Genomic DNA, 26,555 nt, shown 5'->3' on the forward strand with positions numbered 1-26,555 from the left:
TAATTTCAACCCCCATGGGGTTGAAATATTTATAATGTCAAGTTTACTTTTCAAAATACGGAGAACTTTTTTAAAGGTCAATTCCGAGATTAACTTCCCGATTTTATATTATTTCTTGCATCCTTCTCTAAAGAGGAAAATAAGATATAACGATAAATACCATGGATTCTGGCTCTGTCTATAGTCTTTTATAAAGAAGTACTAACATGGCGGCGAGAAAGGCGTGCCCTTCCGCATCCAAGTCGAGACCTACCTCGCGACGGAAGAACACAACCGGTTGCACGCAGCCGCCTGCCAGATCAAGGTAAATAGATAAATAAATATGTATACTTATAAAGAAGAAGAAACATAGTGACGAGAAAATAGTTGAAAAACTTTCAACCCTTTCTTAGAAATTTCAACCCTAATTTGAATCCCCATGGGGTTGAAATATTTATAATGTCAAGTTTACTTTTCAAAATACGGAGAACCTTTTTAAAGGTCAAATCCGAGATTAACTTCCCGATTGTACCTAGCTAGAAGATTTTTACATTCTTTCTTGCATCCTTCTCTAAAGAAGAAAAAAGTACCATGGAGTCTGGCTCTGGCTATAGTCTTTTATAAAGAAGTACTAACATGGCGGCGAGAAAGGCGTGCCCTACCGCATCCAAGTGGAGACCTACCTCGCGACGGAAGAACATAATAGGCTACACGCAGCCGCCTGCCAGATTAAGGTAAATCTCAACCCCTTATTTCATCCCATGATGGGGTTGAAAACCTTAAAATCACAACCCCCTTGGGATGCAAACTCAACTGCCTTACAAAACCATTTGTGCCGCCTGTCAGAACAAGTTAAATCTCAACCCCTAATTTCATCCCTTGTGAGGATAAAAAACTAAATTCCTTAAAAAACATTTCTGCCACCTGCCAGATCAAGGTAAATCTCAACCTATGTCTAAAAATCACAAGCAATAAATGATTATGATTATGATCCCCTTGAGGATGAAAACCCAAATTCTTTAGAAAACACTTCTGCCACCTGCAAGACCAAAGTAAATTTCAACCCCTGTCTAAAAATCACAACCCCCTTGGAGATAAAAACCCAAGTTCCTTAGAAAACATTTCTGCCGCCTGCCAAAGCTAAATTTCAACTCCTGCCCAAAAATCTTAACCCCTACTTTCATCCCTTGGGGGTGAAAAACCAACTTCCTTAGTAAAAAAATCTGCCGCCTGCCACACCAAGGTAAATCTCAACCCCTGCCTAAAAATCACAACCAACTTGGGGATGAAAACCCAACTTCCTTAGAAAACACTGCCAGATCAAGGTAAATCTCAACCCCCGCCTAAAAACCTCAACTCCTACTTTCATTAATTTTTTTTTTGTCATCAGGTCTTCAAGTTAAAAGGCGCTGATAGAAAACACAAGCAAGATCGAGAAAAGGTGATGAGGCGACCACGCCCCGACTTGGACAAGTACCAGCCTGGATGCGAAGCCACCGTGCTCACCACCGTAAGTCAAAGTCAAAAGTCAAAATTTCTTTATTTGTATAGACTATTAAATAGTTCTTACAAATCGTCAAATATTTTGCTCTTAAGGAGCCTCTACAATCTACATGTCTCATAATCTTTTTACCCTACCAGCGCTTCGAGACCAACATTTGGCAAGTGCTGAGAAGAAGCGCCGCAACAAACTCAGTCACCACTGTCTGCCGGTTAATATAAATAAATAGAAAAAGCAGTAGTAGGTACATTTGATTCAGGAGCAGTTCACTGAATTTACCACGCATTCTTGTATCTTATAAGAATGGGTATACAAAAGTGATCATCAACATCAGGGGGCGTAGTGTGAGTATAAAAAATTTATGAAGATTTTAGTTCTTGAAAGTTTCCGCTAGGGGCGCTGTACAATCCGTCATACATTTAGTGTCACTTTTTTACGCAGTCGACATCGAATGTGTTTGACGTAAACTCACACTACGCCCCCAGGTCATTTAGCTTAGGGGGAACTAAAGTCCGGTCGCCGAGCAGATAGAATGAGGGTTTTCGCGAATGAAAAATCCGCCAGATGGCAATACGTAGACGCGAGGTCCAAATGCTGCATAATTAGTTATTTTTGACATGACGTTGACAGATAAGTCAAAATCCACCAATCACGCAGCAGTCAGACCCCACATCCACGTCCCGCCATCTAGCGGATCTTTCATTCGCGAAAACCCTCATTGTGCTAGCGCGACAGCAATATAATTAACACGCGAGCGATACAGATGGCAAGCTACCCATCGGGTCTTTGGACGTAATTCTATCTGCTCGGCGACCGGACTTTAGAGTTCAACGCGCTTGTAATACGAGGTGACTCTTCTAACGATTATATCTTTGTCCCCAGTTGTCGAACGACGCGCTAATGCCACCGCCTTCCCTGGTGACGACATCGCCGCCGTACTCGCCAGAACTAAGGTAAGTTCAATAAGCTATACTTTCAGCAATCGACGAAGGCATACTAACCGTAACCAGGCCTGGCTCACTCCGCGCGGTGCATCCGATAATTACCTACAGCGAAGCGCCCCGCCGGCGGGTATTATATCAGTCGAGTGTCACGCGCGCGACGTCAGGACGCTGGCGTGTGTTGTAGTATGTACCTAATTCTACGATCGAAGTATTATTTAAAAATGGACATAAAGAGAAATAAATATTGTACGGGGTTCGGGTGTTTAAATTCGAAAAGAAATCTACACCGGATTTATCTTTTTTTTCGCTTCCCAAAGATGCTGTAAGGTATGTTGGTCATGTAGGTAATCAATAATTCTTAGGATAGTATAGGAACCTAACCTACCATGACTACTGCTCAGAATGCGTTCGTTCGTTTCAGCCAAATGACGTCCACTGCTGGACAAAGGCCTCTCCCAAGGTTTTCCATAATGAATGCGTACTTACCTACATACGTACCTCATTACATATAAGTAGATTAATTAATTTTTCACTAGACAACAACCCTAACAACGTAAGAAGAGTTCAGAGGCACGCGATAGAAAGAGACAAAACTTGTAGGTGAATAAAATTGTAGGTACGTAGTGCTGTGCGAGCTGAATTCCACTGTATCGCGTCGTAGCAAGACTCGCATTTATTTAAATCGTCTTGCGGAGTAATCCTTCTGTACCTGTACTATTACTTATTCTGTGTGCCGTAACATCGTGGCGTCATATATAGGGCGTTCTAAAACGCCACACTTACATTGGAGATAGCTTATCTACAGAACTTTCAGATAAATAATTACCTCCATGCTTCTTGTAAAAATGGCAACCTAATACTTTAAGTTACCGACCAAGGCGAGATTGAGATACTAAAATACCTGTATCACCTGCTTTTAATACCTATGTTCGCAAATTAAATCAATTGAAGGCATATCAACCATTAAACTTTGCCATAAATTATACCAAAAGTCCAGCTCTACGGTACTTTTAGTTTAGATCTTTTAGTAAATAATGTCCTCTACTCAGTTTTTTACGGAAAATCAAGGCAGTACGGTAGTCAAGCAGTTTTCTAGCCTAATAAATTGGGAACAAATACACATCTCAATTTTACTTATGTTGTCCGACCTGGAAATTGAACCCGGTTACTCCCAATCCAAAGAATCAATCTCATGCTGCTTTTACACTTCATTTTTCATCCCCACCCCACTGTTTTTTTGACTTGACTTGGCTAATTTCCGCATAGTGTAAATCCGCCATGAAATTGAATAAATGACGAAATTAATATTATCGAATGAATTTAGTACGTTCTGTTGTAGAGATGTGACACAAAACTATACGATACCGATTTGGATAACATAGAAAATCGGTTTATTATACATCGATCAATTAGTCAGTCAGTTTCGATTTTTCAGTCCTTAAAAATTGCAGTTATGTAATTCAGGAATATTACAGAGCTAAATTAGCCAGACAGAGACATGGCAAAAACTGAAAAACAACACCTAAAATGTTCTAGCAAGGTTGAAATTCGTTTGGTTTTTTATTCGACGTCGAGACGCCATACATAACACAATATTCACAGTAATTCGATCCAGTAGTTTGTCACAATCAATTTCACAAGACGCGAGAAGATTCACTTGATTTTTTCCACTGTTTGTGAACTCTGTATCATTCGTGCACTAGTGATGCGACTAATAGCTTGTAATTGTCTTTAAATATCGATAAATTGAATCGGTTGTACCGGTTTATGTATGAATTTCCACGAAGTCATGATAGTATAAAATAGGTACCTAGTAAAATAATTTATTGATTTGCTGTTTCGTTCTGATTGCAATTTAGCTGTAGGTATTAAATTAACCGATATATTTATCTTTTAAATAAAATCATTATTTAGTTAGATAAATACGACTATGTACATAAATTTAGGTAATATGTATTGAAACGGCGCAATTTAGACGATCTTATCGCAACCAAAGTAGTGACAAAATGTTAGGGTTTTTCCCTAAAAAGTTTTCTCTAGTCCGTTTTATTCCTTACTAGATCGCGTTGCTGCGTACTTCCTGTAGTTTTCGACTTGTATGTAACTATCTACGTTTCTATCATTTAACGCAACAGACACGCCAGTACTGCCGTCCTAAAATTAGACGGACAAATTGTGACAATTGAACGCTAGGTACTTGAGCGGTTGAGACATGCGGGCGGGATGCGTGCTTTGTGTTCTGTAGTTATGTACTTGGTATATTAGCATTGCCTCTTGACTATTGGGAGTATTATTAGTTAGGATATTCCCTTGCTTAGGGCAGTTTTCCGTTCGAGATTATGTGAGAAAGGAGTTTTTAGAGTATTATAGGATTATAGGTTGAAAAAAAAACCCATTCGTGAAGCTTTTATGATAGCTTTTATGTTTGTGTTAGCTCTAATCCGGTACACGTATCAACTACACCTAGCTGTAAATTTTTCGTCGATGTAAAATCTCAAATAGTACTCGCTAAAAGCAAAACAACATGACTCATCTTCCTACCAGCAATCAGCTGTCGTCAAAGGACCTCTGGCCAATAAATCTGGTGCTAACGAACCGATCCGGTTGCGGCTGGTTCTCGCGTGAATCTGTGTTTTAGCAGCTGACTGCTAACAGATGGAGGTTTTTACTGTTTTGAATATTTATAACAATTTTATGTTAGTAACTATTCTGTTTGTGGTACGGACGACAGCATAAAATATCCAACTAAACATTTAAAATTTGAAAGTAACATAAAAGTTGATGAATCAAAGCTATGTTTCCACTAGTAGATAAAAAGATATACTATTGATTCCGTACCGGAAAACATAGTCGGACGTCCACCTACAAGATAAACGCAGACCGCTACCAACCGGGCAACATGGAAAGCATTGGTGGAGGCCTATGTCCAGCAGAGGACTTCCTATGGCTGAAATAATGATGATGATGACTATTGATTCTACCTAAATAGCTGTGGTATTTTGCTAGATATTGTCTTACATGCCTGATATTGTCTTACATGCCTACTGCTGACTAACATCAGGATGTAAGAGAAGGACATTGCTGCCAGCGACCTTCGTTATTTATTTATTTTATGTACACAAAAGAGTTTAAAAAAATATTAAGTCCTTTTGTAGTACTATTTAATATTTTCATAATTAATTAAATAATAGTTATGATGTGCTCATCCCGCCCATGCGTGTGTCGGTTACGCAACATGCATTATGTACCTAGGTGTTGCAATTAAAGCAATTTCTGCACACGCGATGGCTCGCACGCAATGGGAAATGTGTCTGCTGTCTGAAGTAGATAATACTGGATTTTATTCGATATTTAATTTTAGTCACGGTTTTTTTTATTTATTCATCGGTTTATGTAAAGCACGTTTCTTTGAACTAGTGATGGACAAAATAAATATCGATAAGTTTAGTAATAATATCGGTTTCGTTGTTTTATTTATATAAAAAAATATCACAGCACTAAACCATTCGGTCGACAAAAACCACATCACAAAATGATTTTGATATCGTGTGTGAAATAAATTGGGAATACATATTTCTAGTGGATCGACGACCTCATAAAGGTAGCAGGAAGGCGCTGGATGCAGGCTGCCACCAACTGGCCAATGTGGAAATCATTGGGGGAGGCCTATGTTCAGCAGTGGACATCTTATGGCTGAAATGATGATAATGATGAGGTATTTCTGGGGTTTTTCTTTTCATTATAATTAATCACTTGCCTAAATTAAGATCCAAGACCATTTCCATTAAGCAGAATATCCTCGAAACAAGTAACAATAGACTGCGTGTGCAATCAAATATACCCATTGATCGGTGCATCCGCAGTGCAATTAGCTGTATGCCCATCAATTGATTAATTGCACCCCTCGGACCGTTGCGTGACTTTCGTTTGATGATGATTAGGGCTTATTTATAGGACAATCTTGATGGTGGTATATTGCGTTACATTACGTTAAAATAGTTGTGTCTATGAAGGCATTGGTTAGATACCTATTTCGTACATGCAATAGGTTGTATCTTGTTTGACGGATCTCAGTTAGCTTAGACTTAACTTTTTTATATTTTAAACCGGCAGGCAGTGGTGACTGAGTTTGTTGCGGCGCTTCTTCTCAGCACTTGCCAAATGTTGGTCTCGAAGTGCTGGTAGGGTAAAAAGATTATGGGACATGTAGAGGTAGAGGCTCCTTAAGAGCAAAATATTTGACGATTTGTAAGCAGTATACCTATAATAGTCTACTATACAAATAAAGAAATTTTGACTTTGACTTTATGTTAAGTAAGAGTGTAGGTACTTATCTCAAACTAAAATTTCCTACATCCTATTTACTCATACCGGAACTTTAGACAATCCTCTGAGTGTGATTGAAAGATAAGTTACTACTTTTTATTAATTTTAGTAGCATAGTACTTATCGCTGTGTGTATTCTAAAACAGTGCCATATTATAATGTTATCACTCTCTGTGCCTTTTACAAAATGGTGTCACTTAAGGACATCGTGCCATACATAATGGAGGATCCATTCAAACGATTCTCATTACAAAGTCAATGTTAAGATAAGTGTTTACAACACGCTTTTGCAATCATATTACGATGTTGCATCTTAATGCGTGATAGCATTCAAGCATCTAGTGATAGTGCAGAAGTGCAGTGTAGATAGGTTCGAGCTATATTGAATAAGTAAGTAATTATGGTGTGCCTCATTATTAATAATAATTACTGAATGGCACGTATTAATATGTGTTACTTATAGTATTTTGACCGTATGATGAATGTTGTACCGCTTACCGAGTGTAGGCCATAAAATATTCTCAATTTGCCTCTGGTTTAGAGAGGGTCGTGCTCCTGCATTAGAGACCCAATGACTTGATGATGATGATGACTACCTAGTACCTACTACTTGACATAAGTTACCTACTATTATTATAATATAGTAAAGTTCTTTAAACGTCGTTGTTATTATCCAATTAAATAATACACACAATATCCAAGCCAGTAATAGTCGACTATACAGAAAACACTTTTTAGCCTCTTACCACAAATGTATAGCCTCATGTGCTGTACATTCCCACACACGTCCACCCGGATCGTATTCAAGAATTACAGCCTATTACATAGTCATAAATCACTCCAGATCTTGAGCAATCTATCCTGCCGGCCGAAAGTATTACGGCCCCATTTTCACGAAGTGCCCGTCTAAATATAGAACGAGCGATGTCATAAAAATAAACGACCGCACGCGGTTTACGATATCTACATGCTCGCTTGCAGTTATTATTTTATCAAATTGAAATAATTTTATTTGATTAAATAAAACATGGTGGTACAGTGGTGATAATATAGATTTTTAATTGTTTTCATGTTTTACCTTATTAATATAAAAAAGAAATTCAGATTTTTTTTTTATTATTCTGCGGTCTTGTACCGATTTTTCTCAGCACACTGGCCCACGTTATTTTCTCAAAGCAGTGGTTTGTTGGGTGTTTGTTAAAATACCAATATTAGGACTTAGTGTTTTTTAAGCGCGTGCAGTGCTTTGCATTACCATATTCAATGATGTCACGTTGACTCGTTAAAAATATTTTACGAGCTGAATGAGGATCGTGAGTTCGTGATTCTTGACTGACTATTTCGAAATAATGCACTTAAAAAAACTCATATAATTCATTTATAGGTGTAGGCTTTTAAAAAGCACTTTTACACGTCCCAGTATTAATCCTCCTACCACTGCTTCAGGACAATTAATGGGCCAGTGCTGTAAAAATAGAATCAGCATTTCTTTTTCAAAATAGTGATGCTAAAGTATTGTTTTTATTCGAGTTATCTTTTTCATATCTTTATTTTCATGCAGGTTTGTAAGTAGGTTGCTACGTTGAATTCAAATGTAGTATTGTTTTTACCTATATCACGTTCAAGCGATCCTTTAAAGTTAATTTTATCAGATACGAATTTCGATATCTCACAAAACAATGTTTCCGCAATAGACATTCAGACTGATGTAGGTAGATAACCGTACAAATATCATTTGCAAGAGTAAAAAATATATTAAATAATCCTTGTCACACGTGACGTCCAAGGTTATTCGGCTTTGATCTAGATTGTCGTAAAATAACACTTGAGCGATTCACATGTTTTTGTATAGGTATTTTGGTAGAATTGGGGCAGCAAGGTTCTGGAGTGGAGGCCACGTACAGGAAAGCGCAGCTTAGGACGTCCACCCACAAGGTGGAACGATGACCTCATAAAGGTAGGACGCCACCAACCGGCCATTGTGGAAATCCTTGGGAGAGGCCTTTGTCCAGCAGTGGACGTCTTATGGCTGAAACGAACGAACGAATGACAAAAACTACATGCACTAGTCTTTGATATGTCTACTGCATTGTCTACTAAAACTGGAAAAACTCAGCATTTTATGGTCAAAGGCCCATCGACGATTTCCTTACGTGATTGCTTCTCATAAGAAACTTGTGTTTATGAAAAATAAAGTTATAAAATGTACCATAAACCATTATTATGACAGTTTTCGATCAGTTAAGTATTATACGAATAGGATAATATAAATACAAAACATAAACACTCCATGGGTTTTTCCTATTGAGGTGAATGTCTTTCTAGCTCATGCATGGTACGTGGAAGTCGGCTAATCTGAACGCAGCTGTATAGGGTTGTCGACTATCCAGACTTTACCGGACTCAATCTGATTGTCATGTCAACCAGTGCGAGCTGAAAATAGGTTTATACATTTAGATTCGCATTATATTCGTAGACTTACGTAAAGGCATGTCCTGTACGTCACCGAAATTGATCAAAACATAATGCAAGTAGCACTCGTGTCGTAACAGATTGAATATCGCGATCGCTTACAGGATCGAAGTAGTTGAGGTATCAGAGTAGTACCCAAAAAACTGGATGAAAGTGATTGTGGAATTAAAATTTTCACGAATTTTGGTTTGTCACCTGCTAGGGGAGTGCTGTAGATTTTTAGACACAAAAATCGTTATGAACTTAGCTACGGAATGGGAGTATTCCTACTGCTACAAATCCTATGTAGCCGAGATCTACCGCTTGACCTCCATTAAAAACTTAATCAATAAAGGTCAAGTTTCTCCCGGGGAAAAGTTAAACTGTCATTGGGCCCGCAACGAAATTTCGAAGACATTGGAGAGGAGTTACAGAGCTAGCTACTATCGATGGGTGATTTGCAACTGTGATTTTCCTTTATGTGGTATTCTATGTACTGTAACTGTACTTAATCATAAATAAGTAAACAGACAGCCCTAAACCCGCTTAACAGCTTCCCTCGCCTCGCTCGTCATTGAGCCGCTGAGCTATACTAGCCTACATACTACACAGGATTTGCAAGGGTCGTCGACTTCTAACGCTGGCACAGCCTTGCATAGCGCGTTGGCTCCAAACAATGGTTATTGTTTGTGTTAATGCAATGCTGTTGTAAGTTTTTACAACACAAGACCTAACTTATCAGGTGGTAAATACTGTAAATCACTGACTAAAGCACCTTCATCATCATTTTTAGCCTCAACTGGAGGAGCCATTGACCATCTCTAATTTACCAGAGGCAAATGTTGGTCAAAGAACATAAGCTTTAGGTCTACTACTCACAGTTTTAATAAGACGTGTGTATAGTACAATAAGCAGTTATGTAAAGGTATAAAAAAATTAACTGACTTCATTTATCTCATAAAAAATAATATTCCATACCTAGGTTTGATTTAAAACTCATCATTGTTTGAAATTAGAAAACACTTGTTAACATTTATCTGGACTATTACTGAATCCATAAATGATAAACTTCAGTTGCACCATCATCACCCAAAAATACATCCTCACATCGACACGTCTGGCTCCGGTGTGGTGGTAACCGGTATCAACCGACGGTCGCTCTGATCGTCATGTCATTAACACATACGGCCGTTAGTATCTAGATGACTGTGCCGAAGGTGCCTGATTCGATTAGTGGGGATTAGTTAGGTCATGCCAGAGACAGATGCGAGGCGAGACTTGATGGTAAGTCCTGGAGAAAGGCTACGCGCGTGGTTTACATAAAGTTTTACCCATTTTGTAGAAAATGGTCTGTCCAAATGTACTGAATATTCTGAGACACATTATTCTGAGACATGAGACTGGATGTCCCTCAAATCCTACTAATATTATAAAGGTGAAAGTTGGTGTGGATGTTTGTTACTCTTTCATGCAAAAACTGCTGAACGGATTTGGTTGAAACTTTACAGTATTATTATTTGTAACCCAGATTAAATAATTGAGTCGAAAACTAGTCAACTTTTGCATGGAAAATTCCAGATTCTCTCACATTTTTAAACGTTGTTTTTCATTTATGTAACTAGATGATCAGATTGGAGATTACTGATCTGAATACTCGAAAGAGTCATATTTTCAGGATCGTCTAAAACCCAATAGCCTGAAGACATAACTATTTCCTCCATATTTCCTTGCCACACTCATACCGGTTGAGTCCGGTTGTGAGACTATTTTAATGCCGAAATCTTACTTCCTTTTTCTAGCTGTACAAATATAAAATGTCTTCCAAACCATGTCTGAAATGTGCCGGAATAAGTCATATTTTAAAAGTCATGTAAAGCCACTTTTAAATACTAAAAGCAGCCTATTATTCTGCGCCTTATCTTTGTCCTCCAAATCTAACTGCGTAAAACGGCCGTATATTGGCACTGAACGTTAGTTAATATCGACTCAGCTGTGCGTAAATTGCATGTTGTCTTAGGTCTTGAGCCACATGCTATCATCTTTGATAGTGATGCCAATCATACATCATCTACCTACTTACATCTTAAACTATGCGCACTATTGAATAGACGACAGTAGACTCTATAACTGCCATTATAAAATTAGTTGTAGTCCCAGTGGCGGTCATTATTATTCGGTATTTGGTTTCGTAGGAGGCAGTAATAACAGCACATCAGACTACATATTTTCGTTGCTTAATAGCCCATAATATTACAACTAACTTAGATCCTACAGAGTGTAGTTTCACGTGCTGTCGTCTGTACAAACAAATTCCATTCCATTCATCTTCATTAATCAATTACCGAAATTATAACAGTCTTCCTGCGACTTAATAAACTCGCGAAATCGCAGTTTTATTTGTATAAAATTAACAAATTGATGCATAAAGTAATGAAATAAAATCTTAATCGTGAGTTAGTATCGAATGGATATAAAATATCGCTATATAAAACAACCTCTGTGAAATTAAGGAAATCAGCATAAAAATATGTTGATGCACTCTCGAAAGAAGTAGGTATCCATTAAACCGAACTGCATTGCGACAACTCTAACCGTCGACACTTAGGCCGAAGTGGAGTCTAGTTTATTCCGAAACCGGATCGCTTTAGATTTCAACGAATTGGCACTCAATTGGCCAAAACTGCAAGTAGCTATTATTATATCCGGTTCATAGCTGATCCGTTGCCGAGTTAAATATAACTCATGCGTTTCAATTCAACTCGCCAGTCTGCGGTAATACGGTACTAAATTAGAATTTCCGTTGCTTGCCTCAGCCGCAATAATAGGCAGCACTCCTTTGAACATCGATAAAAACAAACAACGTAGCATGTCGCATCACTATAATGACGTATAGCGGGCTCGATGCACCGACATTAGCCGGTCGCGGCCTCCGCGAACCGACTCCAACCGGTTATGATCCAATCGAACAACGCGCCTCACTAGCGCGACCAATCAGCGGCCGCCGCCATTTTACTTTATTCAGTCGCTCGCGATCCGTCATCCGCCGTACTGCTTTTTTGTTTCTGTTTTTTTCATTCAATTCTTTTCCGCTGATAAATCTGAAATTTCGACTGCGAACCGGTGTTATCCCGTATTTTAAAACAATTACTACGTAGCAGTGCGTTTTATTCGGAATCGAAGCTCGCGGTGTGCAGTCGTTAGCTATTTTGTGCGCGCAGTGCCGAATATAATGTTGGACAAGTAAACGGTGTCTGCTGAAGACTTTCGTCCACAAAATCAGTGTTGTGCTGTTGTTATCTCGTTGATAATCGTGACAAATGGTTGTTGAGGCGCGTTGTAGACCAGCTATGGTGGTTGCCAGTCGCCGGGCGTACCGTGTCGGATCTGGAGCGTTCATCTTCTTCAACCTGACGAGACAGGACTATAGCTGACGAGGATTATGCTCGTGTTCGAGCAGAGATTGAGTGCTCGACATTTGGGGCGCGGTATTGTGCTCAGGGCTCGGTTCGTGCACGGGGTCGAAGCCAGCGGCTGGCGGATGAAGTTTTCGCTCCTGAAGGCCGAAGCGGAGATAGAAGCGGATCCCGAGACGTACAGAGAACTCGCAAGGAGGTTCAAAGCAGCCAACGTTCACGTCAAGCCGGCGCGCCGCTCTCTTTTAGCGTAAATATCCAGTTCATACCACTTTGCGATCGTAAACATAGAAAGTTTGCGCGACTCCAGTAATAGAACACCTGTCTAGTAAATTGCGATTTGCAGCGTTTCTGCGTCGTAAATTGAGGATTCTATGTCTTTGTTTTCTCTTTTATCAAAAACATGGATGTTTTTTTCCTAATAGGCCTGAATTTAATCAGTTCAAACTAGGTATACTTCAAAATAAAGTGGTACATATTTATGTAGCCACTGTATTTAGAAATTATCATCCTCTGAGTTCTGACCTTTGATTTCATGCACATACAAATAATTGCCATTCACACTCAAGGCTTTGAAACAAAGTTCAAATCAAAAATCCACTAAAAAACTGCACATTTATTACAGTAGTGAAACAACCCGCTTTATCAATGGGAGAAGTTCCCCAATATGTTGTAGAAAATAGACTTTTGAAAAGCACTTTCACGTCTACTGGACAAAAAGGTTTAGTGCTGCAATGCAAGGAACTCCATAATATAGGTGATTACCATGGGATTCCTACACTTGCCTACTCCTACAAATTGGGCATGGGTAGGTCACATTGCTATCATTCCGGAATGACCTCACGTCCAAAGTGAATGATTGTGCATACAAGTGGGCTAATGCTGTCAATGAGCATACGTCCAGATTCTTCCACTGATGTTTTGTTTGGGTGTGATCTCATTATTAATTTACAATTTTGCTGTCGTCTAATGTGTGGATGCTGTCTAATTTTCATTTTGATTCATTAAAATTATATTTGACTAGTGTCCGACCGAATATGGATTTTCAGCCGAAAACGGAAACGAAAACGAAGCTTCGGCTGCAGTCTCATTTTCGGCCGAAAACGAAAACGAAAACGAATATGACCTTCAACTCTCAAATTTCAATCTGAAATTATGTAAAAACTTTGAAAACCGTTAATATTTTGACCAAAAATATAATGACGTTTGACAGTTGATTTTGATAAGGATTGAATTAAGAAAACCGGCATTAAAACACAAAAAAAAATTATAAATTCTTAGTAGAATATTATTTCCGGTGTATAATGAAATATTGGGAAGTGAAGAAGAAATAAAGGGTGTCCAGTGGGAATTTTTCAACTTCAAAAATGAATACGAATAAATTAATGATTTTTTATTATTTATTACTAATGCAAACTGGAGTTTAACAAAGCGGATTTAATTTTTATAGGCAATGTCTTAAATGATGCCCGTTTTACTATAGGCACTCTCACAGCCGGACCCTTACATTCGCAACTATGCGAGAGCAAATCGCGCTAATAATTTTCCTGCAACTTCACGGCGCATATTTTCTTACAGAACCTGAATTATTTAAGGATTGTTCTGTAAACTTTTGACTTGAGATATCCCCACAAGAAAAAGTCGCATGGTGTGAGATCTGGTGACCGAGGCAGCTAGGGTATGTCCATGTACTTGCTGATCATTTATTAAAAAAAAAAAAGAAGTCCTCAGTGTCTCCATCGAGGTACTCTCCGTGTGTGGTGAGACACCTTCTTGCTGAAATAGAGTTACGTAGTTGACCGGGATGCAGTTGCAGTTGTGGTATCAGACATTCATCGATCATTCGACAATACATTTCAAATACTGCGAACGCTCTGTAGGCTCCCAACCAGTGACTCATGGCGTATTTCAAATCCGCATTAGACTCTATTTTGAAACAATTAAACTTAATGAAAACTCTTTGGTTTTATTTGTATTCAATTTTGAACTTGGAAAATTCTCGCTGGACACCCTTTACAACGTAACCTCACTCCACAACTTCAAAAGAGTGTGACAATACCGCGTCCATTCAAGTCTGATTGGAATCATGAGTGCACCAGATTCACTCCCGAAGATATCGGAACGATAAACGTCGCCATCTTATTCACGTATTTCTGATATTCGGTTTGGCCGAAGCTTCGGCTGGTTTTTGGCCGAAAACGAAAATATGGCCGAATGTCCATTTTTTGGCCGAAAATGGCCGAAAACGAAAACGAATATTCGGTCGGTCACTATATTTGACCCATGAACGATAATAAGGGTTTCTCATATAACTATGAAAATGTTGCACATATGTAACTATCATACCAATAACCTAACTCTAAAACCAAAGTTCTATGCACATATCTAATGACAATTATAGGGTAACTGCCAAGGTAAGCCACGATTACCCAAACTTCATGATGCACCAGCAGTCTAATCTACTATATTGGGACTGACAAACTTTCAGCTTTTATAAAATGATGTTCACTAGCTCTTAGTTAGTTTATAAATGCATAGTAACAAGTTAGAAGTTACATAATTATATCTTCAATTTTTTGTTGCAGTGTGACCCCAAAGACAGTTGCAAGTCCGATTTTGGTCAACAAACCTGTTCTCCCTCAACCAGGTAAGTCAAGGACAATAATCCTTAAATATATGTTCGTTTTCAAGTTACAAAATAAAAAAGAAACATTTTATCGTAACAAAGATTGTTTGTCCTCAGCTATACTTTCATCAGCTAACCAGATGAAGCCCCTGTACTGTCAAGAGTGAGTATTCTTTTTTATTATATGTATACTTGTAAACACAGGAATAACAATTAATCGGGACAATTATTCAATGGTTACACATTCATAAGCGATAATCGACCACTTTGGGTTTGATGGTTTATACTTTATTGCATAAATGGTAGACTTAATCACAGTAGGCATTCTTTACCAGTCAAGTACATATTTAGGGTTTGTCGAGAGACATATTCCATTCCATTGCCGTTGTGAGCGCTTCATTTTGTGCCCAAGTGTATTAATAGGTTTAAGCAACATCCATAACAACAAACACATACTTTAGTTATTCTGTATTAAGATATTGTCACCATAAAACTAACATAGTATTTAATAGAAGAAAAAGTATCAAGGCAAAAGAAAGTTTTATATTTGTAAATACGTTGTGTGTGTGTACCACAAATAGATTTGGCAGAGCTCTTCAAAACGCGTGGTATATTTTGGTTTTCTTTCGCTAGAGGTGTTGCCAAGACAATGTACTACTTTGTTTGTTTATTTGGACTACAATGTAGTATGCTATTATTTTTGTATGTATCTATGGCATCGAAAATAATTAACGGGACTATGCCCACCTATCGTTCCCACCGCTGCAACTCCTGTGTAGCCAGGATCTACAGCTTGCCAGTAAACCAACCAGTGAAGGCCAAGTTCGTCCCAGGGGAAAGATAAACTGTCATTGGACCCGCAACGAAATTAATCAGAAGAACTTGGAGTTCGGAGGATCAAAATGAATATGTGAAATAAAGACACATCATGATGATTTCATCAAATTAAAATTTTGATTAATCCCACGCTGCGGCTTTATACATATTTTTTTTTTATACTTACTTATTTAACCCTTTAACTGCTTTCCCTATAATGTGTGTGTTTTGTTGCAGTGGCGGTGAGATGAAAGTGAGCTCGCCGCCATGCCACTCGCCCGGCGCCATCTTGCCAGATCTGCCGCAACCGGCCGAAGATCCGGATAAGGTGAGAAAACTCTTCTTTTTCAAGTTGTCCAATGCCCATTTTCACCATCAATTCCTAATTTTTAATTGACCCCTATGGTAACAAATAACAGGAATTTTGTTTTCACTTAAAAACTTGATGGTGAAAACGGGCATATTAATCATTCGTTTTAGCCACAGGACTTCCACTGCCAGGCCCCTCTTTCCCACTGGGCACTTTGGGCACGTGCCCAGGGCCCCGCGGCCGAGGGGGCCCCCATCTGCTAAGACCTTTTTCCAAATGCCCAGGGCCCGGTTAAAGACGGCCCTGTCCACTGCTGAACATAGGCCTCCCCCAATGATTGTCACATCGTCCGGTTGGTAGCGGTCTGCATCCAGCGCCTTCCTGACTACCTTTGAGGTCGTCGGTCCAGCTTGTGGGTGGACGTCCCACGTTGCATCCGGTATGGCTCGGTAATAACGTCCATTGCTGGACAAAGGCCTCCCTCTAAGGATTTCTACAACGACCGGTCCTGCGCTGCCCGCATATAGGTGGTTTTACTAAATTGTTGGTCCACAAAGTTGGGGGAATCCTTCCCACAAAGCAAAGGAAGTCCACAGCTGGACAGTTCTTGTCCGTGGGAAGTCTTTCTACAAAATAAAGAAACTACATTAGTTTTTTAAACGTACGGCGTGTAAGTAATATTGGGGTCTGGTACCATACTAGCTTGAACCCTACATAAGGCGGTGGGAATATATTTCCCACCTCATATTTTGACCTATTCGCTTGTCTTAAAGTCACAAACGAATAGTGGTGTGGTACAATGATAGCTTTAACCCTTCATAAGGCAGTGGGAATATTTCTCACTTCATATTTTGACCTATTCGCTTGTCTTAAAGTCACAAACGAGTATTGTGGCGTAGTACAATAATAGCTTTAAGTTTTAACCCTTCAAAAGGTAGTGGGAATATATTTCCCACCACTTTTTTAACTCTACTCCCTTGTCTTAAAGCCACAATTAACAAACTTATTGGTCTCCAGAACTACGGGCTGTCAAAGGACGCAACAGCGGCCGAGACACAGGCGTGGTTGTCGCGGCAACGCTTCGCGCAGCACGCGGCGACGTTCACCAACTTCTCTGGGGCTGACTTGCTCAGGTGTGTCTAAAGTTGTAAATAACACCATCATTTAACCCTTATACTACCACCCCTGAGTTTTCCAAACCCACACCCATGTATTGTGGTTAATATTTTACCGTTAACTAATTAAGAGTCTAGGTACTGACTGTTCCATGTTTTCCTCCCCAAGGAGGGTCACTCGCATTTTTATGCAAGTCATATTTTATTTAAAATTGCTGATATTACCTCGATTTTACTTTACCATAAAAAATTTTGTTTCTACCATTCCACCTTTCAAGTTTAATTAAATTAATTCAACATTTTAGAAAAAACACTAATTCAAATGAAATGTTTCTCGCTCGACAGACTGTCTCGTGATGACATCATTCAGATCTGCGGGCTAGCCGATGGGATACGTTTATACAACGCCCTGCACGCCAAGTAAGTAATATAGTTAGAAGCTGGAGTTTCATGTTTGTCAAAATTAAGATGTATTTTTTATGCCGGCATGGCGTTTATGTGAATCGAATTGTTTCATTTTGCCTTCCATTTGGATGGATTTCCATCACGTCGTGTTCTTGCAGTGAAGACTAAAATTTGTACTCCAGGGGCATGATTCGCATGCAGCGTTGCCAGTTTTTTTTTCGCCAAGTCGGGACTTTGGTACTTTTTGAGTGAAAATAGCGGGACTCTTCCGTCAGAAGCGGGACATAGTAAAAAAACGTATATAATCAAAGGTTTTCAAATATTTATCTTTTTATTTGACTTAAAATTACGTTTACTTGACATATATAGCAAAAGTAGCCATAGAAAATGTATTTTAACAAAAAAAAATATTTTAAATCAGATTTACTCTATCGTTAAATTCGTCTTTAGAATAAAAAAAGAATAAAATTAAAAATGTTTTATTCTTTAGAATAATATGGCGTTTCAAACAAAAGTTTGGTGAAGTAAGTGTCTCTCTCCGAAAAGCGGGACCGAGCCTGTCCCGCGCGGGACATTTAAATTTGATTTAAAAATCGGGACGTCCCGCCAAAATCGGGACGTCTGGCAACGCTGTTCGCATGTTACATGAATCGATCTATGATCCATGACCCGTTTGTCCTAATCCTAATAAGTGAACATAAAATAACGCGGTAACCCGACGCGATGCTATGTCACGCTACATTTTTTATGCGCTATCTACATTCAGTCCCAAACTAAGCAGTTTTAACGCGACGCGCTACATGATGCAAAAAAGTAGTTGCGTTTGATATGTCATCGTAAAATTGTGAATTACGTCAGATTATAACCTAACCTAACCCACTGTTAGTTAACAATCTCACGCGTTATTCTCGTCGTTGCTTCATGTCGTGTTCTTTCGCTCACTTATGACATAAATGGTTAGGTTATCCTGGATCGTGGATTCATAATAAATCGTCCTGTGTATACAGGGTGGAAAAATCATATTTTTTTTATTTTAATTTAAAAAAAAAAACAGTGTTTTTTTTAAATCACGATTTTTTGGATTATTTGATTTTTATTAGGTTTTGCGATCATTTCTTTACTTTTTCTTACGAAAAACATTTTTATTTACGTAAAATTCATGTATAGAGCTAGCAACACCGCCAATAAAAATTTGTGTGATTGTGTATAAAAAACCGCAAATATGTTTGTATGAAAAAATATTTTTTTCAGATTCTTCATACAAAACGACAATTTAATACATTAACACCTGATATTAACATTGTTTTCGAACATTACAGTTGATTGATATAAACTCCCAGCCTTTCATCAATTCCATTTTCGGTCTTTCATTGAAATCAGTGATTTTTATCAAAAAAATCATGCAATAAAAATCGTGATTTAAATCAAGTTGATTTAAATCATACAACCCTGTGTGTATAGTACTTGAAGTCTGATGATAATACTTGTGCTTGCAGGCGCATCGAGCCTCGTCTGACAGTTTACGTGTGTCCGCCCGGCGCCGCCGTGTACAGCGCGTTATATCTACACGCCTGCCGCGCGCCAGAGCTTATGCGCCGTCTACACGCGTTGTTACACGAGGTAAGCTCTTAATACCAGGCAGTAAGGACCATGTTACCACGGCCCTGCTTCGCGAGACACTTCCGCCCCTAACACCAAACAGTAAGGGTCATATTGCCATAACCTACTGCGAGCCCAAGCTCACGGGGTAAACCCGCTCCTAACAGGAGGCAGTAAGGTCCATATTTCCACGCCCTGCTACGTGAGATACAGCCCTTAACACGAAGCAACAAGGTTCATGTTGCCACGCGCTGCTACGAACAACAAGTGTCTTATTCCCGCGCTGTCTCGATGCGTTACAGCGCGAAGTACACCCATAACACGAGGCAGCAAGGTCCATGTTTCCAACAGCTGCAACTCCTGTGCAGCCAGGATCTAGGTAACTGGAGGACGATGCACGAGGTAAACTCGCCCCTTACACCAGGCAATAAGGGTCATGGTTATGTATCCTGCTGCGAATCGAGCCTCGTCTCACCGTGTACGTGTGTCCGCCCGGCGCCGCCGTGTACAGCGCGTTGTATTTACACGCCTGCCGCGCGCCTGAGCTTATGCGCCGTCTACACGCGTTGTTGCACGAGGTAAATATCTTTCTCCGCTTTGGTAGAAATAACCTGCCAGACTCGCCGCATATCTCTCGTCTCCTCTCCGCTTTAGTGGAACCCCTAACCCGCCCCTAACCACCGGCCACCGCCACCAGGAACGGGACTATTCCCACCTCTCGTTCCCACCACTGCAACTCCTGTGTAGCCAGGATCTACAGCTTGACCGCCACAAAAACCCAACCAATGAAGGTCAAGTTTGTCCCGGGGGAAAGTTAAACTGTCATTGGACCCGCATCGAAATTAATCAGAAGAACATAGGAGGAGTTCGAAATTGAAAACCGCCACCAGGAAGCAAGGATCATGCTCCCCACACGCTATGTCGTGTAGGTATGTAGAGAGTAACCAGGGTATCCGAAAAATTCTCATTACCATCGTGTCAGCCAGCGGTCCACTACTTCCACCCAGGGGCCCATTGCTCCCTGCCAAGGGCCCACTGCTCAATGTTAGAAACCCACCTGTCATACCGTAACAGTCAGAGGACTCACTACTCTCGTGCCAGTCAGAGGTCCACAGCTCTCTGCCACTGTCCACTACTCCATGCCAGTAATCTCAAAAACAAAAGAAGTAGGTTTAGGTCTTAGGCTGGGTGGGTTGCATTGCATCATCTTACTTTAACAAACGTCAGAACTATGTCAAACTCCATACAAAACACACCGGTTATCGTTAGTTACGGTCAAAGTTAGGTGGTGCAACTCGGCCTTAGATTTCCAGAGCAACTTGTCCTGTTTTATCCTTATCCATGTGCTCGTTTAACTAAAGACACCTTAAAATTACTCCAGCCAATGTTGACATTCCTCAATCACTGTTCTAACATCACTCTCTGCCACAGGACTGCGAGACGCTGTTGGTGTCCGGGCCCAACGGCACGCGCGTCCGGCTCACGGACGAGCTCGTCCGGCACATGCCGGACAACTCCACGTACCGCCTGGAGCGGCTTCCGGACGATGCGTTGCTGCTGTGCGCCACCAACAACCATTGAGGAGCTGGCGTGTCCGGTGCGTGCCGGACAGGACTATCTGGCGGATAGTATGGCTGCCGGACGATGTTCTTGAAGATTAGTGTCAGGAATCGGACAGTTCCACCTACCGAGCCGGACAGTTTTATCTGCCGGACGCTGTACTGCTGTCTTCTTGAAGAAGAAGGTCAATTCCATCTACCGACCAAAGGTTAAAGTACTATGTTCCTACCACCAAGAAATTACAAGATAATGTGTCCGGTACGTGCCAGACAGTTCTGTATAATGTCAGAAGACGATATTATACTTTTGTAGGTTTTCTACCTACAGGAAAGCTGAGGCAATATGTATAAGATGCTAGACAGATGTAATGCCAGACGCGTTACTTCTGTATTTTTTTCTACTATCAATATGGAAGACAGGCAATATGTACAAAAGATGCTAGACAGATCTACGTATTGCCAGACAGTGCATTACGTTTGTAGGTTATCTACTACCTACACCATTGGTTCCCAAACTTATTTGAGACGCGCCCCCTTTCGACCATACAAAAAATTCCTCGCCCCCCTCCTCCAGTCAAGATTATTTATTGGTCGTATCGAGCAGTCTGGAATGCATTCTCTCAGCGGTCGCAGGTTTCTTACAGATGGCCCGCGCCCCCACTTTGGGAACCAATGACCTACACAAAAGACGTGGAAATATGTATAAGGTGCTAGACAACAATTCTACGTAATGCCAGACAGTGTATTACTTTTGTAGGTTTTCTCCTACATGTAAAGCGTGGCAATATGTTTAAAGATGCTAGACAGTAAACTACTCTAGAGTAGCATACTGAATTAAAGGTTACAATAATGTACCAACAGCAAGAGGCAGTGTGTCCGGTATATGCCAGACAGTTGTATACCAACCGGCTGTAGAACGGTATATTATGTGAATACCGTGTTTTATCAATCAATGAAGGGCTATGTGTTGTGTCCAGCAGAGGATTGAATGGAATTACTGGAAATGACTGATAAAAATTAAAGAAAGGATATGAAGAGGTACCTATTTACTAGATAAAGTAAATAAGTTATGCATGGCATAGAGGAAATACATATGGATGTGAATTTTTTTCATATTTTTATGAAATTTATCAAAATGTTCACCATTGAGTGACATTTTAAAGGATTTAAAACTATTTCTAAATAAAAACAATATTTTGTCATTCTCGTACAGTGATAAGAACTTTTTTACTATGGGAATGACTGAATATTGTTCTTTTATGTTAAAAATTATGATTTTGAAGGGGCCATAATATTTTATGTTAGTGTACTAAGTACTAACTATCATCTCATAAAAACTAACAAATTTATGTTATTTGTGTGTTTATTCGTAGATTTAATGTTTATTTAGCCTGTTATTGTTAATTTAAATATTATACTTGGTATAGTACATAGTTTATTGTTATTTAAGTCAATGTTTTAGCAAGTAATTCGTTAAAAGCTAAGCAGATTGATTTTTACATGAGAATAAAAGAAATTGTATACAACCAAGTTAAAGTAAAATATGATTAATCAAACAACAAAATTAAAATATGATAAATCAATTTGTGTTAAATTAGAGAAACAATAAAATTGTATTTTTGCTATTTAGTCCAGCCTAGGATGCGTGCGATGATAAAATTTCATCGACGATTTTAAACGACAAACGTATGGTTTTCTCGCGTACAAACGATAAAATGGCGCGATAAAAGCTTATCGCGGCGCGCATTCTAGACCTAAAGTACGGCCAACTAGCAGCGATACAAAAGGTCGATACGACTGTCGAGTTTACAATATATTCTGTCTCTTCCCATCTTGTGTATTTGTCGTAATGTCTCGTTCTCCCGCCAAAATATGTCAGTCAGACGGGTTCACCCATGACATTGGGTTTGTTTACATTTGGTATCGCTTCTCGTTGACCCTACTTTACATATGTCTTGGTTAAATACATCTCTCTTATCCATCTTGTCTAATGCCAGGTTTAGACTAACAATAAATTGATATCCGCCAGCAATTTACACAGTGGTGACAGTTTGCGGAAGTCAACTTCTGCAAGTTTCATTGCTAGTCTAAACCTTGCTTAAAAACCATGAGCAAGCGCCTTCTCCACATTACTAGGATCGCCAGTTAAAATTATGTAAGTTATTGTAATATTTCGTTTATAAACTATGTTTGTTTATTCTAAGAAATCTTTCGTCTAAGCAAAATCAGTGATATGTTATATCCAATATGGCAGCTACAGCGTTTGCCACTTTGAAATATACTTAGCTTTAATTGTTAAGTTTATATGTTAATTAATTTATTATATTAGGCGCCGTATATAGGATGTCCGTGTTATTTTTATGTAATTTTACCAAATGATATTGATGTATTATTGTTTAGGTATAATTCGTAAGGCTAATAGATAAATGTGATTAATCATGTTTTGTTTTCTTCTAGCCCATTGAGAAGGCAAATAATATGTGTCGTCACTACGTTCTAATGCTTTAAACAATTTTAAAATGTTTTAACTACCTAATGGGCCTAAAAAAAGAAGCATCATTCGTAATTGAATTATTTATTAGTCTTACGACAAAAACTAGATATTTAGCGTAAATATAGATCCCAAGTGCCTAAATGCGGCCTTCAATTGAGCGCTAGTTGCAATGGCGGAGTATTGAGTATATTTTGTAATAATTTACGTTAAGCTGTTACATGTTCTAGTTGTAGTATGGTATATTGTAGTGAATAAATGTAAATAAAAGATGCGATGGTTTTATTTAAATTACCTTATTAAAGTTCAGTTTTTGAGTAAAATTTAGCCCTGATAGATAAGGTTTTAGGTTGTTTTTTCTTTCTTCGTCATAAATAGTAAACTATACATCACAAATAGAATTTTAAATGTTAGTTAAACTGGTTAAACCCTTTTAAAGAAAATTGGGTTTTCGGAAAAAAAATGCCGTAATAGGTAAGGTTCTAGGTTTTTTTCTTTTCTTCGTCATAAAACGAAAACTATACATAATAACAATATTTAATAATTTATAATCTGTTCAGTCCTTGAAATATTGGAGGGTAATCGCATATTTGCGTCGCCAACTTTATTTTCCTACCTTCATTCAAGCCTCAGTTGCCCGGCGACGCTCAATGCGCACACTCGTGTGTCGCGGATTCTCAGCACGTCTATGAGTGACGTTCACTCCTTCGAAAGACCGAGTCTTTTGCGTTGTTCGCGAGTGTAGCGGTGCTCCTAGTGCCATCATCATCATCAGCTCCGAGGATACTCTACAGTGCTCCACCGCCCAGAACGCAGTGAGTCTGCAGGTTGGCTTCCGTCCGTGGTGGGAGAAGACTTTCAGGTAGGAGAAGCTCAGATTTGTCTCTGTATTGCGAGGACTGATAGGCTTGAGTTATGTAGGATACCAAAAAACTGGACTGGTTTTATGCGGGACACTACGAACGGGATTTTCGTGTGAAAGTTAGTACACATTTTGAAACACGTGTTCAACTACAGTGTCAGGATCCTGCAAAAAAACGGGATGGGATGGTTCCATGGGAAATAACGCTAAAAGGTTTCGTTTTTTCCTTTTAAATTATTATCTATCAACAAGCTGGCCCGGTGAACTTCGTACAAATCGGTCCAGCCGTTTAGGAGTTGTGACAAAGACGTCCAGAAGAATTACATAGATATAAAATTCTCTCGTGTCAGGGTTTGTAACAAATGTCCTCAGGAACGGCTAGACCGATTCTAACCAACTGAGATCAAAATAAAAGACAATAATATTGCTTACAAAATTTATTACATACAAAAGGCACTTTAACATCGGTCTTATAATACTGTTCTCTTGCGTGACAATCATTGTGATGATATAGACAAAATCAATTGGTACATACTGTACAGTTAAAGACCGAAACGAAATATTTTATAAGAAAGAAGCCGTGGCGAAGCATATTTTATTTTTTCCATAAATAGAGAGAATAGTGATGGAGAGACACAGTGTAGTTGTTTAATAGAAGATATGACATCATTTTTAGAATATGAGAATCAAAAGTCTTCATTTAGTTAGTGGCAGGTCAACCTATCACTTGCCATTAGATTTTAAACTTTATAGTTAGGTATTAAAGTTCAAAATCAATTGACAAAACTAGCAGAATCAACCCTAAAATAAAGGTTTATATAAAAATTTAACTATATAAAAACAAATACGTTCGTTCCAGTCTGGCGTAGCACGCATCAATGACAATAAATAAATTTGCCTAGCCTAAGTGTGCACTAAATATTTATTATTTTCAATAAAAAGCAAAATGTTCGTGCTGACAACGAAAAATGGGCTAAAATGGCGCGTGTATTTTATTTATAAAAAGGTTAAAAAATCTCGGAATGTTTTGTAAAAACAATATTTAACTTGCATTAGTTTAGTGCCTAATTTTATTATGCGAAAAAGCATTTTAATTATAAAAATATAGTCTTACATTACAACGAACGGGTATAAGGCTAAAATATATAAATATGTACAAGGAATTGACATCTTGCTACACCTCACATACGTGCAGGTACTTAAAATAATAAATAAGTTTTATATTGAGTTTGTATAAAAATCTCCACTTAAAACCCGCAAAGATTTTTTAAATAAGTAAAAAATAAGGAATATATAAAAATGCAATGTTTTCATAAAAAAAAATATTTTGCCAAAAGATATTTAAAAATCTACATCTAATAAAACGGAATGAATGTTGAATTTCTGAGAATATACAGTTTGGTCCGCTTATTTAAAACTTTTTAATTTAAATAGGTACAGAAAATAGTTATTGCAGTTCTCAACGTTATAGAGATTGTAACAGATTCAACAAAGTTGAACAGTTCAACACGTTGAAAATCAACTTTATACTATGTTTAAATAACAATAGTACTTAAAAATACATATTAAACTATGTATGTATAAATATAAATATTTTATAAAATATCTGTCCAGCTTTCTATTATTTTAATATTTATACACTTTAATCAAGGCAAAATATGGACTGAATTTATTATTAGTTACTTTTTTACACATTTTTGAAGTCATACAAAATACACAAGTGTGTACGACAAAATTTGGAAGTCCTTGCAAATACTTTACTAAATGCTACATTCAACATAAATACTTGCTATATTGTGTAGATATGATGCAAAAGCTACCAAAGTCTGGCAGAAAAAAATGAGTATTTTTTAAAGTAAACCTGTTAATTTTTGCTGCTGGCTGACAATAGTGACCGAGTTTCTTGCGCTGCTTCTTCTCAGCACTGGTCCATTTATTGTCCCGAAGCAGTGGTAGGGTTAATACTGGGACGTGTAAAAGTACTTTTTAAAAGCCAACTAGCAAAAATAAAATGTGTTTTATGAGTTTTTTATTACGTTTCGTCGGTTTGTTAAAGTTTTAATATACACTTTTCAAGGACTAACATTTCTCATACACCCTGTATATTGTCTTCAAAAAGTGCTGTGACATGCTCACTGATTAGTAAACAATATAACAA

General features: G+C 38.6%; 1 protein-coding gene across 1 annotated transcript in view; it reads left to right on the plus strand.

The window, feature by feature from the left end:
- gem (transcription factor CP2 like gemini) overlaps positions 1–23,807 on the plus strand; it is a 42,231-nt gene extending 18,424 nt beyond the window's left edge. The window contains exons 11-19 of the mRNA XM_028320611.1: positions 1,370–1,489; positions 2,363–2,433; positions 15,200–15,261; positions 15,358–15,403; positions 16,294–16,384; positions 17,384–17,499; positions 17,827–17,901; positions 19,383–19,506; positions 20,917–23,807. Of these exons, the coding sequence (XP_028176412.1) occupies positions 1,370–1,489; positions 2,363–2,433; positions 15,200–15,261; positions 15,358–15,403; positions 16,294–16,384; positions 17,384–17,499; positions 17,827–17,901; positions 19,383–19,506; positions 20,917–21,066 (855 nt within the window). The 3' untranslated portion in view covers positions 21,067–23,807. The remainder of the gene's footprint in view (positions 1–1,369; positions 1,490–2,362; positions 2,434–15,199; positions 15,262–15,357; positions 15,404–16,293; positions 16,385–17,383; positions 17,500–17,826; positions 17,902–19,382; positions 19,507–20,916) is intronic.
- The last annotated feature ends 2,748 nt before the right edge of the window (positions 23,808–26,555 follow it).

This window comes from Ostrinia furnacalis, unplaced genomic scaffold (assembly GCF_004193835.3).
Source record: "Ostrinia furnacalis isolate ACB-3 unplaced genomic scaffold, ASM419383v2 OfSCF7415, whole genome shotgun sequence".
In the NCBI taxonomy this organism is placed as follows: domain Eukaryota; kingdom Metazoa; phylum Arthropoda; class Insecta; order Lepidoptera; family Crambidae; genus Ostrinia; species Ostrinia furnacalis.